Source organism: Mus caroli, chromosome 18 (assembly GCF_900094665.2).
Source record: "Mus caroli chromosome 18, CAROLI_EIJ_v1.1, whole genome shotgun sequence".
Taxonomy (NCBI): domain Eukaryota; kingdom Metazoa; phylum Chordata; class Mammalia; order Rodentia; family Muridae; genus Mus; species Mus caroli.
In genome coordinates, this window is record NC_034587.1 from 71,060,729 (window position 1) to 71,076,871 (window position 16,143).

Genomic DNA, 16,143 nt, shown 5'->3' on the forward strand with positions numbered 1-16,143 from the left:
TCTGTGTAGCCCTGGCTGTCCTGGAACTCACTCTGTAGACCAGGCTGGCCTCGAACTCAGAAATCCACCTGCCTCTGCCTCCCAAGTGCTGTGATCAAAGGCGTGCGCCACCACGCCCGGCTGGGACATTCTTTTCTAACACCTTATTTTAATATTTGCTTTGGCCAGATGGTTACATATTGAGAGGTGCAAATGGCCTGCAGATATGATGTGAAGGGGGAAGTTATAACATTGTCTATGTTAATTTTTTATTAGGTAAGCCTTCATTTCAATGCTGCAGGCAGCCTCATCAGAAAATGAGACCCATAAACAATCTAGAGCCATTAGGAAATCATGTTCTGAATGTAACAGATTCTCCTCTAGCCTCAAAGTTACTAAGCTGGCTTAGCCACTTTGCCCAAGTACAAGATGAGGGTGTGATTAACCACAGGGCCGAGACGTTTTCTGTGGGGTTTCCTGAATAGGCAGCAGGGATTTTCCAAGAGACTTAGATGGTTTAATGAAGCGAGGTACATCCCTGTGGGGACTTTTGTTTTTCTAGTAGTCCAAAAGCCAGGTGGTATGACTGGTAAGCACAAGTCAGGACCCAAAGGAGGCCCTCTGTGGTAGCTGGGAAGCCAGTAGGTATATTGTGGAGCCTGTCTCCATGCTCTCATTGCTGAGAGTCGCTGTCCACTAGGTTTGGATTTGTCTCTTCCCAGCACATCTGAACACACCCACTGAACTCACCTACGCTTTAGAGAACTAGAGTGTAAAACACCAGGATGCTTCCTATGTCCTGCCTACCTATAAGACAGTCACTAATCCGGTCCCTGTTACAGAAGGGGGACTAAAGCCTGGAGGCAGATGGTAGCTGAGTGCCAGGCAGACCTAGAGCTTTTATGCGAAGGGCTTTGTGCTGGAGGCTGGGTTCTGTAAGTGGTACCTGCGCCCTCTGCAGATGCCTCCTGCATGCTCAGCTTGTGCCTGCTACTTTCTGGCTCTTGACTCTGGACCACTTCTACATTCCTAAGCTGTCAGTTCATAGGCTGTTCCCTTCATCCGTGCTGACCCCTCCAACCAGTTACCTGGCAGATCAGGAAGGGCACAAACATGATGCACAGTGGTTTACCTTGTTAAGTCCTCATAATGTGGTCATTGGCAGGTTCGAGGATCAGTCTAAGCCATACCGCCCAGGCTCTACACTTACCTGATATGGGGTGTGGGGGCAGAGACAGGGCTCCATGGGGGCACCTGGCCTCTAGTAAGATGGAACGTGTGCACAGGAGTCTATCTCCCATTCCCCTCCTGTCTTAGTCAGGGTTTGCCTTCCTGCACAAAACATCATGACCAAGCAGCAAGTTGGGGAGGAAAGGGTTTATTCAGCTTACACTTCCACACTGCTGTTCATCACCAAAGGAAGGCAGGACAGGAACTCACACAGGGAAAGAACCTGGAAGCAGGAGCTGATGCAGAGACCATGGAGGGATGTTACTTACTGGCTTGCTTCCCCTTGCTTGCTCAGCTTGCTTTCTTAGAGAACCCAGCCCAGGGATGGCACCACCCACAAGGGGCCCTTCCCCCCTTGATGACTAATTGAGAAAATGCCCTACAGCTGGATCTCATGGAGGCATTTCTTCAAAGGAGGCTCCTTTCTCTGTGATAACTCCAGCTTGTGTCGAGTTGCTACACCAACCCAACCAGTACACCTCCTGACCCTGCCTTCCTTTCCTCAGCCCCAGGATGAACACTTGAGCAACTTCTGCAGCCTGCTAGGAATAGAGCACAGCCAGATGGAGCACTGGCTGTGTCATCGGAAGCTGGTCACCACCTCAGAGACCTACGTCAAGACCATGTCCCTGCAGCAAGTGGTCAATGCACGTGATGCCTTAGCCAAGCACATCTATGCTCAGCTGTTCTCCTGGATTGTGGAGCACATCAACAAAGCCCTGCACACCTCCCTTAAGCAGCACTCCTTCATCGGGGTTCTGGATATCTATGGGTAAGCCTGCATCCCTAGGGTTCACTCTACCTGATGGTCATAAGTATGTTCCTGTTGACATTAGGGAGCAGCAACAGACTCCGTGGATTCCCAATGGTTCCAGCCAGGAGAGTTAATGAGTTGTAGGTGCCTTTGGGGCTGTTAGCCCCAAACCCCAAACAGACATGCCAAGTGTTTTACAATACAGGTGACAGTTCCTAAGGGACATGGTACCCTGTCAAAACACTGATATCCCTGTCCCTATCACAAACCTCTATAGCATCATTTTTCTTAAGATACAGCCTTATATGTGGTCTAGAGTAGCTTCAAACTTGAGTTCCTCGTGCTTCAGCTTCCCAGTTAGAGAGATTACAGCTGTGTTTACCACCATGGTCAGATTAGGTATCCATTTTTACTTCCAGGAAACAGACCCTGAGAAGGAAATGGGCGGTCCATCCTCGTTCTGGAAGCCTCTGTCAGTTTTTGTATCTGCTAGGTTCTATTTCAACCAACCTCTTGATCTCACTGTCCTCAACTGAGGTGACCACTTTAATATTGATTTTGCCCAGTTCTGCGTTGACTAGTGCTATATGTTAGCATTTGTGTGAGCTCTCCTCCTTCTGGATTCTAGAGGGAACTGACAGGCCTTTATTTACGACTGATCTCTTGAGGGTGAGGCCACATAGCTTGGAGGGATGTATTCATGGCGAGACATCAGGAGACTGGCTTTCTCTATCCAGGCTGCCACCAAGAACTGACTGACTGCAGACCACAGCCCCTCTCTGGCTGTCCTATGGCTGGCTTCAAGGGAGTCTTGCTGGCATTATCATATCAGACCCATCTAGACTCAGATGAAGTTGTGTGGTCGGGGCTGCATCCCTCTTGCTCTTCTCTTCTCCCAACTATGTTGACCTCTGTAAGCTAAGAATAGATTCCATTCTCCTAGAAGGACTGCTTCTGTCTTAAAATAGCAACCCAAACCCATAGAGGTTGCAGCGATACAAGAACAGGGCCATTCGAATGAAGCCCAGCTTGGTGGGCTGGAACGACTGGAAAGCCCCTGAGGGTGGCATAAAGGAGAATCCCCTTCAAGACAGCCACTTCCCATGCAGACAGGCTCTCTCACTTCTCTCTGGTGCCCTGGATCAGCAATGGTTTTCATGTCAGACGGTATTGCATGGGTGATGCCTAAGATTAAAACCAGAGGCCATGCATGTTTATACAACCAGGAAAAGTTTTCTAAGGAAGGTGATATGAACTGGATAGAAGAGGATAGAATATGGGAAGTAAGAAAGGCAAACATTCCAGCAGTGGGGACAGGAGAGGACAATCAGGATGGGAGGGAGCTGGAGACATGATTCAGTAATTAAGAGCACATGCTGCTTTGCAGAGGACCTGGGTTCAGTTCCCAGAACCCGGGGCTCCAATATCTTACCTGGATCCAATGCCGCCTTCTGATCTCTGTGGATATCAGCTGTGCAATCAGCCAAACCCCTCATACACATCAACTTAAATATATACAAAAAGTTAAATGTGAACAGAAGCCTTATGGTTGGTGAAGAACAAACAGCAGTGGGCGGTGCTTCCTCAGTGGCTCCTCAGGGCATGCTGCTCCCTGGGGTCAGCAGGACACCTGCTCTGCTCAGTTTGGCTGTAGCTTTGCGAGAACCCTGCCTTCTTTAGAGAACCTGCTGCTTGACTGTCAATCACTGGTTCTACCTTATACCCTCACACACACACACACACACACACACACACACTACCTTGAGTATTTTCAGGTTTCAGGTGAGAAGACCTGTTCACTGTGGCTGGCATCACTCCCTGGGCTAGAGTCCTGGAGTGTATTAAAATGAAATAAGTGTTTGTGTTCAACTCAAGCATCTATTGCTCTGTGCTTCTGGATTGCAATGCGCAGTGTGACTTCTTGCCCAGGCTCCAGATGCTGTGATTTCCTTCAAATGATTCTTCCTACTTTGGTTGGGGTATTTTATTACAGTAACTTTAAAACAACTAAGACATACAGGTTAGGAGAATTGGATCAGTTGTTATAACCTGGTGTCTCCGGGTCTTCCTTCCAAATGTGTCCCTGAACATCAGCCTTAAATCTCAGTGTGGAGTTAGAATTGAGAAGAGTTCGGAACTATGAATGAGCTGCTTCCTGTTTGTTTATCTATAAATGTGAACATTTCACAGAGTCCCACCCTGAGATAAGCACTTACTCAGGATACAAGCAAACGCCACAGGAGCCGATACCACGCAGCACGTCTGTATCCCATATGCACCGACTAGCAGGTAGCTCATAGAGTAGAAAAGCCTGTGGCTCCCTTCAAGTCTTTGGTGGCCTGCTACCCATTGGCCCCTCTGCAGGCCTCTGAGCAGACCAGTTCCAGACACCTAGTGCCTAGGTAAAAGAATGGCTTCTCTTTCTTTAGCTCTCTTGTCTGCTCTCCAAATAGTGCAAGATAGGCAGTACCCAGAGCAATTATGCCAAGCCAAGCTGTTCTAAGGGCCTGTGAAACTCCCTGTGGGATGTTCCTACCAGGCAGGGCTGGATATTGATAGAGGACAGCCTGGCAGCTTTTGGCTGGAGTTTCCTTTGGCGTTGATTAGCCAGCATTTACCTCTATTGGCTTCGTTAGTTACAGAGCTGATCTTTCACTCCTCTTCCTTCCTTGAGTCATCAAGAAATAAATAGCTCAGTTTGGAGAAATACACATTATTGTTTTAATCTTTGACCTCCACTCTCAATATGCCAGGATTTGGCTCTAGCCAGTCCATTTGTGCAGAGGACAGTGCAGGATACAGAAGACAAACCTGTCACTCTGAGAACACTACAGGAGAGGCTGGGGCGAGAAGTAGGCAGATTGAACTCTGGGAAGAAAGGCATGGAATTTGCTATCTTGTGTTTTGTTTTATTTTGTTTTGTTTTTTTCTGTTGCTACGATAAAATACTCTGACAAAACCAACCAAGGGAGAAAGTGTTTATCTTGCTCACAGTTGGAAGTTGAGTCTATTGTGGTGGGGAAGTCAAGGTGGGGGAGCCTGAAGCATCTGATTGCATGTATACCAGAACCTGGGTGAATGTCAGTGTTTGCTGGGTCTCGCCGTACAGTCCAGGATCTTTTAATGTTTGCTTTTGTTGTTGGGTTTCAGAAATTTAGTGCATATCCTGAACATTAACCCATCAGTGGAGCTGAGTTACACGTATCCCGTTTCTATTCTGTAGAATCTCTGTCCTGTAATGGTGAATCCATTGCCTTCATGTTTCTGGTGAAAGAAAATCTTCTTTGTGTCCTTGATTCGTTTTGCTTTGATTCCACACAGTTGACCATACAGTCCCAGTACAGTTACTCGAAGAAAACTGCCCAGCCTCCCCTGGCCTTTGGAAACAGGTGTTGTAGAGAATTGAGGGTAACAAACTGTGACAGACTTACCCTTTGTCCTGTGGACAGCAGCCCAGTTCCTGGAAGCCCAGAAGGTCACAGGACATTGAAAGCTTTAGAGCAAGCATAGTGAGTTAGAGTTAGACCTCATAGGTCACATGGTTCTGTTCTGTTGCTCTGGTACAGTCCCGGCATCTGAAGAGAGCTTTACATCTTGGGGTACTCCAATGCCAAGTTCAGTCTTCTAGACTCACGCAGGAGTGTCTGCCTTCCTGACATTGTAAAACAGTGCTATTACCTACAAAGTTCATGCTCAAGGACTGTGCAATCAAGTTATCAAAGAAAACCGTGGAAAGATGGCTCCATTGGTAAAGTACATGACATCCATGCTTGAGAATCTAATTTTGGATTCTTGAATCCACGTCTTTAAAAGAAGCTGGGCATGCTGAGGAGGCAGAGGTGCGAGGACCTTTGGGGCTCATTGGGCAAACAGACTAGCAAAATCGTGGAGCTTCAGGTTCAGTGAGAGAGAGAGAGAAACTCTCCAAAGTAAGGTGGAAGAGTGATTGGAGAAGGCCACTGCATTGACCTCTGGCCTCTGCATGCATGAGTATGCGTGTATGTTCACTCCCATACACGTGTACCCACACACAAGAACACATACACAAGAGTCACAAAGCACAATGTTTTGAGAAAGTTTATGATTTTTGCATTAGGGGATGTATTCACACCTCTCCTTGACCACATGTGAGCTATGGGTTGGGCACATCTGGTAGTCCTTTGTAATTGTATCCCCCCTCATAATTAAGTGCTCACATGAGACCCCACTTTTTTCCTCTGTCTATCCCAGCCCCCCTAACACTGTGGCATCACTCTAAAATCCTAGAACATATGAAATTAATACTCCCTTGAAAGGTTCTCATGTACTACACACGGTAGCCTCTAGACAGCTTTCTGGTAGTCACTGGGTGCAGAGGGACCATGCCTTGCTCTTCATTTGCAGTTCTTATAAGTTTGGCTGGTGGATTTGGAGAGGCATGGTTCCTGAGCGTGAGCATTTTCTGATTCCCATGGAAACAAGGTCTGAAAGGACCTGGGAAACCAGGTACTGGCTGACTGCTTTCCTCCCAGCGGTGCCTTGAGCTGGGTTCTCTAAAGGACAAGCTTGTGGACACGAGCAGTTGGAAGCCCTGCTGTTTGAAAGTCCAATGATCAGACTGGCAGTGATTGGCAGACCGGTGAGCATGCCGGCTTCTCTAGCAGACTCTGGGGTACCCTTGAGAGTTCACAGCTAGCTTCAAGTGAGGGATAGGTCTGGAAAAAGATATTGGCTCATATCTCTGGCATCTGCGCATGATGACTCTGTTTTTAAGGGTTCATGTTGAAAAACAACTCCCCAAGGTAGGCTTCCTGTATGCCATTTAGTCCTCCCTGTGTGAAGCCTATATCCACCTCTTTATGCTCTGCCAAAGGTGGAGGGAGGCCTGAGGTCCTAGATCCTCCAGCCCATGTCCCAGAAGAGACGCTGTTGCCCAGCCTTCAAGTGTTACTTACACACTACTCGGCTGGGTCTCCAGGCTGTGGGCAGGAGGCTCGTGGAGGTAAATAATTAACTCTGAGCCAAGGCATGTCCCTGTCTCAACTGTTTTGCCCTGCAGGGACTTCCACTATTTTAGAGACACTTGTGGCTCTCCCTTCTCCCTGAAATTGGGTCCAATAAGAAGGAAGTTAAAGATATACTCAGGTCAGATATTAAAAGGAAACTGCAGGTGGTCATTGCACCACCAGGAGGACAGATGCCTTGTGTCGGCCTTGTTCTGTGTGTGTGTGTGTGTACGTGTACGTGTGTGTACTTGTGTGTATGTGTGTACCTTCCTCCCACCTTTGAATTCTGGCCAAACTCTTCTCAGGATAGATCCTGCTCCTCCTTGTATAGACTTGCATGTATTTCCTTGCGGCATTTTTTGTTTTGTTTTGGTTTTTTGGTTTTTTTGGTTTTTTGGTTTTTCAAGACAGGGTTTTCTCTGTATAGCCCTGACAGTCCTGGAACTCAGTAGACCAGGCTGGCCTCGAACTCAGAAATCCGCCTGCTTCTGCCTCCTAAATGCTGGAATTAAAGACGTGCCCCACCACCGCCCAGCCTCCTTGCCGCATTTTAATGCTACAAATTAAGAGTGTATTTATTTTTGAGTCGTTTCTGTTGATAGACAGAATTACCACAGATGTAATTTGGTTGGAAAGATATTGCCTCTCTCCTCGGCTGTGTGTGTCTGAGGTCAGGCGTCTCACTCATCCTCCCGGTCAGCCAAGCTGCTCGTTCACCTCCGGCATTACAGTAATTACGCTAGATGGCAGAGGAATTGTTACCAGATAATATCTTAGAAACAGGGAAATTAGGAGCTAATTTCTGCCATCTTAAATTAATGAGAATGTTCTCTGCGGAGCGCTACCAATGTAAACCTTTAAAAAATGACAAGTGTGGGATATTTAAATCTTCCATCTGTAGAGCTCAGCCAGGGCTGGCTCTGTCAGAACACCCAGTGCCCATTATCTGGCCAATTGCTGGGCTGGCTCTTTAATCTTCTGTGTAGGTTATGTTAATTAAATTTCCTCTAGGCTTGGACTGTCGTCAGCTACCAAAGTAGCTGGAAGTGGGGGTGGGTTGAGGTTCTAAGTACTGTAACTTGGTCTACGGAAGTACTATCTGGACTGGGAGGCCCATTTTATGGGGTAATGGCCGTTGCCTGCTCTGTGTTCCACTGGGGCTGGGATTCAGCATAGCACTTGAATCTTTGATCTTGTTTTATTAGCTCAGAGTCATTGTTTTCCCACATGGGCATGGCCAAAGGTTGTACTTTATCATGGCCCTCTCCAAACAGTTGATTGCTTTGATCTGAAGGTGGTTTCCCACTCCTCCATGTCTTAGACCTTGGTGGGGGTCAGGCGAGACCCTGATGCTTTTTAAATACTGTTCTGGGCCTGTGAGAGATCTGATGGATCCACTTTGGTAATCCCTCCACACAGAGAACTATATCCTCACCTCTGTGTCTCCATCCCTCACCAGGGACAGGACTGCCATTCCTTCCTGAACGTAGTGTTTAGGAAAGGACTTGCAATGACAGAAAATTCAGTTGTCTGTATTTAGAAGTGCGGAGGTGGGAGGCTGGGATGGCTTGCAGTAATGGAGAAGGCCAGATGAAGCCTGAACCTCCAGCTTCTCCCTATCAGTAGTTCTTCTCCTCTCACACTCCAGGCCTCAGATACTCTTCTTCCCAAACATACTGTATTCACAGCCTTTCCAAGCAATCTCTTCCTTCTAAATCAAATTTTTGCCTCTCTCAGAATTAAATTTTTGACTAGCAGATTCTCTGTGTTCAAATACTCTTGCGAGTTCTCAGCCTGAGGGTTATGACTCATTTGAGGGTTGTCTTAGTTTGGGTTTCATTGCTAGGAAGGGACACCATGACCAAGGCTTACAGTTTCAGAGGTTCAGTACATTATAATGGCAGGAAACATGGCAGCATGCTGACAGACATGGTGCTGGGAAAAGGAGTTTTGAATTCTATTATCTTGATCCAGAGGCAGCCAGGAGGAGACCGTTCTCTGCACTGGACAGAGTCTGAACCTAGGAATCCCCAAAGCCCACCTACACAATTACACACTCCCTCCAACAAGGCCACAGTCCTGCCATTAAGACCACACCTCCGCATAGTGCCACTCCCTATGACTGAGCCTTCAGACACATGAATCTATGGGGGCCAAACCTATTCAAACCACCACAGGGGTCACCAAACCTTCACAAAACACAGATATTTAAATTATGATTCATAACAGTAGCAAAGATACACTTAAGAAGTAGCAATGGACATAATGTTATGGTTGTGGGGTCACCACAGCATGAGAAACTGTACTAAAGGGTCCCAGCGTCAGGATGGCTGAGAACCACTGCTGGACAGGTTCTCTGCAAGCTCTCACAGCTGTGATCTCACATGTGCAGTGGCACTGTCATGTGCAGCGAAGACTGCCCAACTCGTCTGGCTCTTACAGCCTTCCCACAGTCTCTTCTGAGATGGATCCTTGAATCTTAGGGGGTAGAGCATGTGATGTAGCTGTCCCAGTTAGAGCTGGGAATTCTGGAGTCTTGTTTTCTGCATGTTGGTCAGGTGTAGGCCACTATTGTTGGAAAAAGAACCTCTCCAGTGAGGCCCGAGAGACTTAATAATCCATAGGTATAAAGATAAGACCTGGAGGGGACAGTTGATTACTATGTCTGTTTAGCAGAATCAGTAGTGTTGGGTTTTCTCCTGGGGCTTATAGCCTAGACAGCCACTAGTTTGCAGCCCGGTTAACGGTACAAGGCATGAGTTCCATCTTGTGGAGTGGGCTTTAAATCATACCAAATATTTTTTAACAGCAGACTATGGTAATACTCCTAGTGAGGTGTGGGGAAGGAGTAGACTGACCAGAAGTCTTATGTGTTTAAAAAAAAAATCTCTTTCTGAAAAATGTTGTTTATCTGTATCTCTGTGACACATTATATATGACATTTGTAAAAATGCATCCAAATGTTGACGCATACTGATATAGATGAACTCAACTCAGTAGAAATTATGTAATAAAATAACACTACTGACTGGTGTTAGAATGACACTCATTCATGGCAAGGCACAGGTAGAGAAAACGCAAACTACTCGTACCTTTCTGGTGGTGTGCCTGCTTCTGCCTTCCCTCAAACAGTGCTCTGGACACTGCAGGGATGGTTTCGTGAGAAAGAATGTTTACTGTGCAAGCAGCAGGACCAGAGTTCAAATCCCTGGCATTCATATAAAAAGCAGGGCATGGCTAAATGAGCAACTCTAACCCCAGTGTTACAGGGTTGGAAGCAGGAAGGTTGTTGGAGCTTGCTGGCCACCAACACGAGGTTCAGAGAAGGGGATTCTTTGTGCAATAAGGTAGAGAGAGGTTGAGCAGAATGCCTCCCGTCCTCCTCTGGCCTCTTCCATGTACACACAGATGCATGTTGTTCCATAAACATTTGCACATAGGTGCACATCACATACAACACCCACACACCAGAAAAGGAGCTTTTCGACATGGTAATTCTCCTAGGATAATATCCTTAGGAAAGAATCATGGAGTTGAAGAGGTATATAAAATTGTCACAGTACTGGTAGCAGTGTACGATAAAGAGCCAAATGTCCTTCACTGGGGATTAGTGAGTTGCTGTATCTATATGTCAGCTCCTGAGTTTTTGAAAACTGGATAAATATGCCCTAGGTTTGAGAAGTAGCCATAGCCCTGTCTGTCCTCTGTCTGTCCCCAATCCAGGAACTCCTGTAATTCCCAGGTCTCAGCCCTATACAGACGTAAAACCGGTGCCTTTGGAGAATAGCGTGGTGGTGTTTTAGACTGGAAAGTTAACTGGTAAAACCAGGGGGCAAAGGAGGAGTTTGATTTACTTTAAGCATCACCAAGACCTGCCAGTGCGCACATGGCTGACCTCACCGTCTGTCTGTCTGTCCTCCCTGCAATTTCCTACTCTCAGTCCCTTATCAGTTGAAAGCACTCAATGCCTCTGTTTCTAATTGTCCAAGACTCCCAGCCTTGATATTCACAACAGAAGTCCGTGCACAGGGCAGAACCTGGCAACTTGGTGCTTGCACAAGGAGGGAGACAGCCTTGTTACATCCCAGAGAGTACATCATAGATGGTGTATCTTACCTGTGGCTCCACCGCTCTCCTTCTACAGGTTTGAGACCTTCGAGATCAATAGCTTTGAACAGTTTTGTATCAACTACGCCAATGAAAAGCTCCAGCAGCAGTTCAATTCGGTAGGTTCAGTGCGTGACCTGGGCTGCTGAGGTCGGGACCTCACTGTCCCCCTGGAGTGACCCCCAAGCCACTCATCTTCTGAGATTGGTGTGATTCTGCTCCGCCCTTCCCTTTCCTTTGCTTCTTGGCTATGCCCCCAAGAAGCAAATAAATGTCCCTTGCGTTTGACTCACTTCTCTCTGAGCCTGAGCTTTCAGGGCACCTAGTGAACTGAAGGCCAGATGCACAGCTCCTTCAGTTGTCTAGAGTCCAGCAACCCATGTAGAGTTCTACTATCCTATCCCAAGGCAGGGGTTGGACAGGAATGGGAAATTAGCTAGCTGAGCTCTGCCATTTCCAATCATGAGTCCAGACCTTCTGTGGCACTTAGCTGCCATCTTCCAAGACACAGAATTCAACAACAGCTTAGGGGAAATAACTCTTCAAGGTGTGTCCGCAGTACACTCACCTCGGCCTTTTGCTTCTTGTCTTAGCATGTGTTCAAGCTGGAGCAAGAAGAATATATGAAGGAGCAGATCCCATGGACCTTGATTGACTTCTATGATAACCAACCGTGTATAGACCTCATAGAGGCAAAGCTGGGTATCCTGGACCTGTTGGATGAGGAGTGTAAGGTAACGCTGCTCTTGGAGTCATTGAATGGCTCAGTCTAGGTCTCAGGCAGAAGGCTCCTGTGTGATGCGAGGAACCAGTGAAGTCCCATAGCTGGAGTTGAATCTGATTGTCTGGAAGAAGCATCCGCATTCACCGTGCTAGCTCAAAGAGAGCCTGTTGAGTATAACGGGCACGTATCATCACCCTAGTCAATGTATGCCTCTCTTGGCAGAAAGCAGGGGCTATGTTGGTGGTATGCATTTGGTCTCACAGATCTCAGATGCCAAAGATGCAGCTAACATCTAGATAGGTGTTCTACCAGAGAGGGGAGACTCGGGAGCTTGGGGTGGTCTCTATCGTATCAGATGACTATAGGTGGTAGAAAGCCATGGGATGGTCAGAAACAGATCCCCCCACTCTGAATTTTCTGGATTTTTCTGATATAAGAGAGAATTGTGCCAATAGCAGGAGAGTACCTGGCATGTAGGCTGTAGAGATCCAGCTTTAACCAGTTAGCCAGTGCCCTTGGTTTCCTGCACTATGAATTGCTTGACACTGAATTGTATATTGACAGTCTCTCCCGGTTCTGTGGCTGGTTAGTGAGGTGAGTGTGTACCAACCCCTCCCTCCTGTGATAGAAGCCTGCATCAGATGGTATAGAATCCATATGGCTCGATCTAGAAAGAGAAGAACCAACTGCTTTGATTTCAGTTTTCCCATAATTTTCTGGATGAGCACTGAGTGTGGCTGGGTGTTTATGGAAGAAAAGGAGTTTCCCTTCCAGAAGAGTGTTCATGAAGCATTGTCTTGGTGCACACACATCGTCGCAGCACTCGGGACGCTGAAGTAAGAGAATTACTCAAGTGTGAAGCTAGCCTAGACTGAAAGGAGAATTCAAAACTAGCCTAGGCTAATTACTGAGACACTGTCTCAACAAAAGAGCCTCTCCCACCCCTGTAAAAAAGTAGAAAATAAGTCTGGCAGTGGTGGGGCACCCCTTTGATCCCACTTGGGATGCAGAAGCAGGCAGATCTCTGAGTTCAAGGCCAGAGTGAGTTCCAGGACAGCCAGGGCTACACAGAGAGAAACCCTGTTTGGGGGGGAAAAAGGTAGAAGAAAATATACCAAATCCTGGAGCTGGCACATTTGTAGTTCTTAATTTGGGGTTGGGGGGTACAGGGAGAAATTGGGAGGCAGAAGTCTCACTCTGTAGCCCAGAATGGTCTAGAACTCTCTTTGTAGCTCAGACTGGCCTCTAACCAATGATGATCCTCCTGCCTCATCCTCCTCAGTGCTGATACTACCAGCATATACCACCATACCAGGTTCTCTAAATGTTTTTTAGCATCTCTATGCAGACATGGGCTTTACCATCAAAGTCAGTGCCTGGCAGAGAGGACCTCAGGTGTTGGTGGCTTGTCTAGGCTAGCCCAACATGAGACGTTGTGGTCAAGGCGGGACAGCTGCCCCTGGCGTGAATGCCACTGGCCTTGTGTTTGCCGCCTTCTGGTAGCTTACCCCTAAATCTCCTGGGCCAAACCCCACCTGGCCCATGCTTCCCTCCCCCGGGCCCTTGACTCCTACCAATAACTGACCTCCACCAGCAGCGAACACCTAAGCAAAAGGCAGCTCCAGGTTCTGAGGCCAACTCAAGCCTCTGGAGAGCTGGGTCTGGGTAGCAGGCTTTAGTCAGACTACAACTCTTCATTCTGCTTCTGAGGGGTTGGGGGGATGAAGGTCACACCCTCTTGAGGACCATAGAGGAGGATTCTTTCTGGCTCTCTGTGAAGAATGAATGCATCACAAACCAGGAACTCCCAGGGAAGGTGGCCTTTCCTATTCCATGTCTGTTCTGAGACTTGAGCAGCCATGTGATGGTTTACAGCCAGTTGCACATCCCTTCGCCAGCAAACATGGCTGCTCTCAGGCTTCTCTGGCCATGTTATCTGAAGCTAGTGTAGAAACCATCACACAAGGTACCAGGATGTCCAATATTGTTCCCAAGAGTGGAACAGCAGCCCCCTGAGGGAACCCCAGAGCAGTGCTGAGTGGGGAACTGGTGGCTTCAGGGGCAGCATGTCAGCACAAGGCAGGTAACGGTAGTGGAGAACACAGACAAGCAAGCCATAGTCAGCAGCCAGCAGGATAACCCCCGGGGTTCCTGCCCTAGTCTAGGAAGTGCTCCTAGGTCCCCCTGCTCTCTTCATTTGGAGGTACACATTCCTGGGATATTCTACTTGGAATCTACTAGTGAGAAACTATATAAAAATAAAACTGTTTCAACCTCAGTCCCCACAATCTGTGAGACACAAAGTGTGATCTGCATATGCCTTACGCTGTGTGTTGAGAGCAAAGTCCTCTAGAATAACAGGGCAGAGTTTACAGGGGCACCAGGGGCAGGCCTGGGGAGATATGCAGGCACAGCCTGTGCATGGAGTCGAGAGTCCCACGGTAAGCAGAGGGGCACACAAGGTTGGGGCAGTGGGGTGAGACGGAAGGAGCAAGAAGGGAAAAGGTGCTTCAGATACTGAGCTGTGTGGCTGTTGTATTTCCACATGGGGTCTCACTGCTCCTCAGAAAAGGTTTGCTGAAAGATCTAATTGCCTGCTTACCAAGGTAGTGGGGATGCAGACTGTCACTTTGCCAGGCAGTGCTACCTGTAGTTTAGGTCACAGGTGCAGAAGAGGAGCCCAGGTGGTCACTAAGTTAAGGAATAAGAGAAAAAGTCCGCAGCGTGGAAAGGATTTTGTGCGGTGACATTGTTCTGGACATGAGGACTATGTGTGTAATNGGAAGCAGAATGGCAGCTGGGGGCTTTAAGACAGCAGATGCTTCTACATTTGTCAAAATCACCCAAATGAGCCCTTTAAAGGGACATATTTTGCTGTTTGGAAATTGCACATCAATATGTTAAAAGTAGGGATTCGTCTAGAGCACTGGTTCTCAGTCTTCCTGATGCTGTGACCCTTTAATNCAGTTCCTCATGTTGAAGTGACCCCCCCCCAACCATAAAACTACTATCATTGCGACTTCACGACTGTAATTTTGCTGCTGTTATGAATCATAATGTAAATATCTGACATGCGACCTCCAAAGGGTTTGCAACCCACAGATGAGAACAGTTGCTCTAGACTCTTCTGGGAGTCACCATACCATGGTCTTAAGAGAACTGAGGGATTTCTGTGCTGTTGATGGCCACCTGGGCAACACNGCACCCCATGCTACCTGTGGGAGCCACCTCAGGCAGGTCCTTTACCCCCTTGTTTCAAACCCTCTTAGAAAGAATACTGAAGTGGCACTGAAGAGTTGAGTTCTGTGACCTCCATGCAAGAACACACAAAGCCAAATGAGGACCGAGCTAAGGGTGTNAAGCAGCCAAGGGAAATCACGTTCAATCACCGTCTTGGAGATGTTGAAGAAAGCAGCTCGTAGCCGCTGCTTTTCATTTGGAAGTGTAGACGTGGCCTTGAGAGGATTCTTCCCAGTCATCCTCCATTGTGAGGGAGGCTAGGAACTAGGAGGAGGTGGAGAGGAGACACATCATTAAACCAATTTGGTTCCTTCGGGGGGGGGGGCAGCGGGGGGAGCATCTGCAGTCAGATCTAGCCACAACCTTCTGTTCAACACTCAGGAGGCGGAGTCAGTTCAAGACTGACCTGTTCCACATAGTTTTAGGCCAACCAGAGCTACCTTATCTCAAAAAAACAACGAACAAACAAAAGACAAACGGAGAAAAAGAAAACACAGAGATAGGAGGAAGAAGAGGAAGAGGAGGAGGAGGTGGTGGTGGTGGTGGTGGTGGTGGTAGTTAGTGGTCATAGCACTCCTTCAGGACAGGAGCCTGGGGATGCTTTGATGCAACGATGACTTGTGTATTTCGGGGGACAGGTGGGAGGGCACAGGGAGGTGTAGGATGGGACAAGATAACATATAACTAACCAAGAAAGCCGTCCTTGTAGCATTGCCCAGGGGGACAGGAACAAAATCAAGGTTGAATAAATGGTCATAGAGCCCTAAACTGTCACCTCTGGTCTGGCTGCTGTCCTGTTGGGAGGCAAGCTTTAGCCCCAGGTGATGTCCCAAGAAAGGACAGTGTTTGTGGTGACATAATCCTTATCAAGGACATTAGAGAGAAGTTTCCATTCCCCAACACAGCCTCCTTTAAGAAAAAAATACTACTTCATCTTAATCATGAAGAGTAAAGTGTTTTTAGGAGCTTTGTTGAGGTGTAGTGCATTTGAAGCATACAGCGGTGTTGTTTTTTTTTGTTTTTGAGTTTGAAATTAAACTTTAGTCTTTTCAAAGTAAAGTAACTTAGAAATGAATATAGAGGTTAAATAAACCAGATGTAAGAGAGAAATCAGACAGACAGGA

At 47.5% G+C, this 16,143-nt stretch overlaps 1 protein-coding gene across 4 annotated transcripts in view; it reads left to right on the plus strand.

Moving 5' to 3' along the window:
* Positions 1 to 16,143, plus strand: part of Myo5b (myosin VB) — a 314,400-nt gene that overhangs the window by 193,199 nt on the left and 105,058 nt on the right. For all 4 annotated transcript variants that reach the window (XM_029472030.1, XM_021150181.2, XM_029472031.1 and 1 more), the window contains exons 10-12: positions 1,716 to 1,981; positions 11,093 to 11,174; positions 11,649 to 11,789. In XM_029472030.1, coding sequence (XP_029327890.1) covers positions 1,716 to 1,981; positions 11,093 to 11,174; positions 11,649 to 11,789 — 489 coding nt within the window. The remainder of the gene's footprint in view (positions 1 to 1,715; positions 1,982 to 11,092; positions 11,175 to 11,648; positions 11,790 to 16,143) is intronic.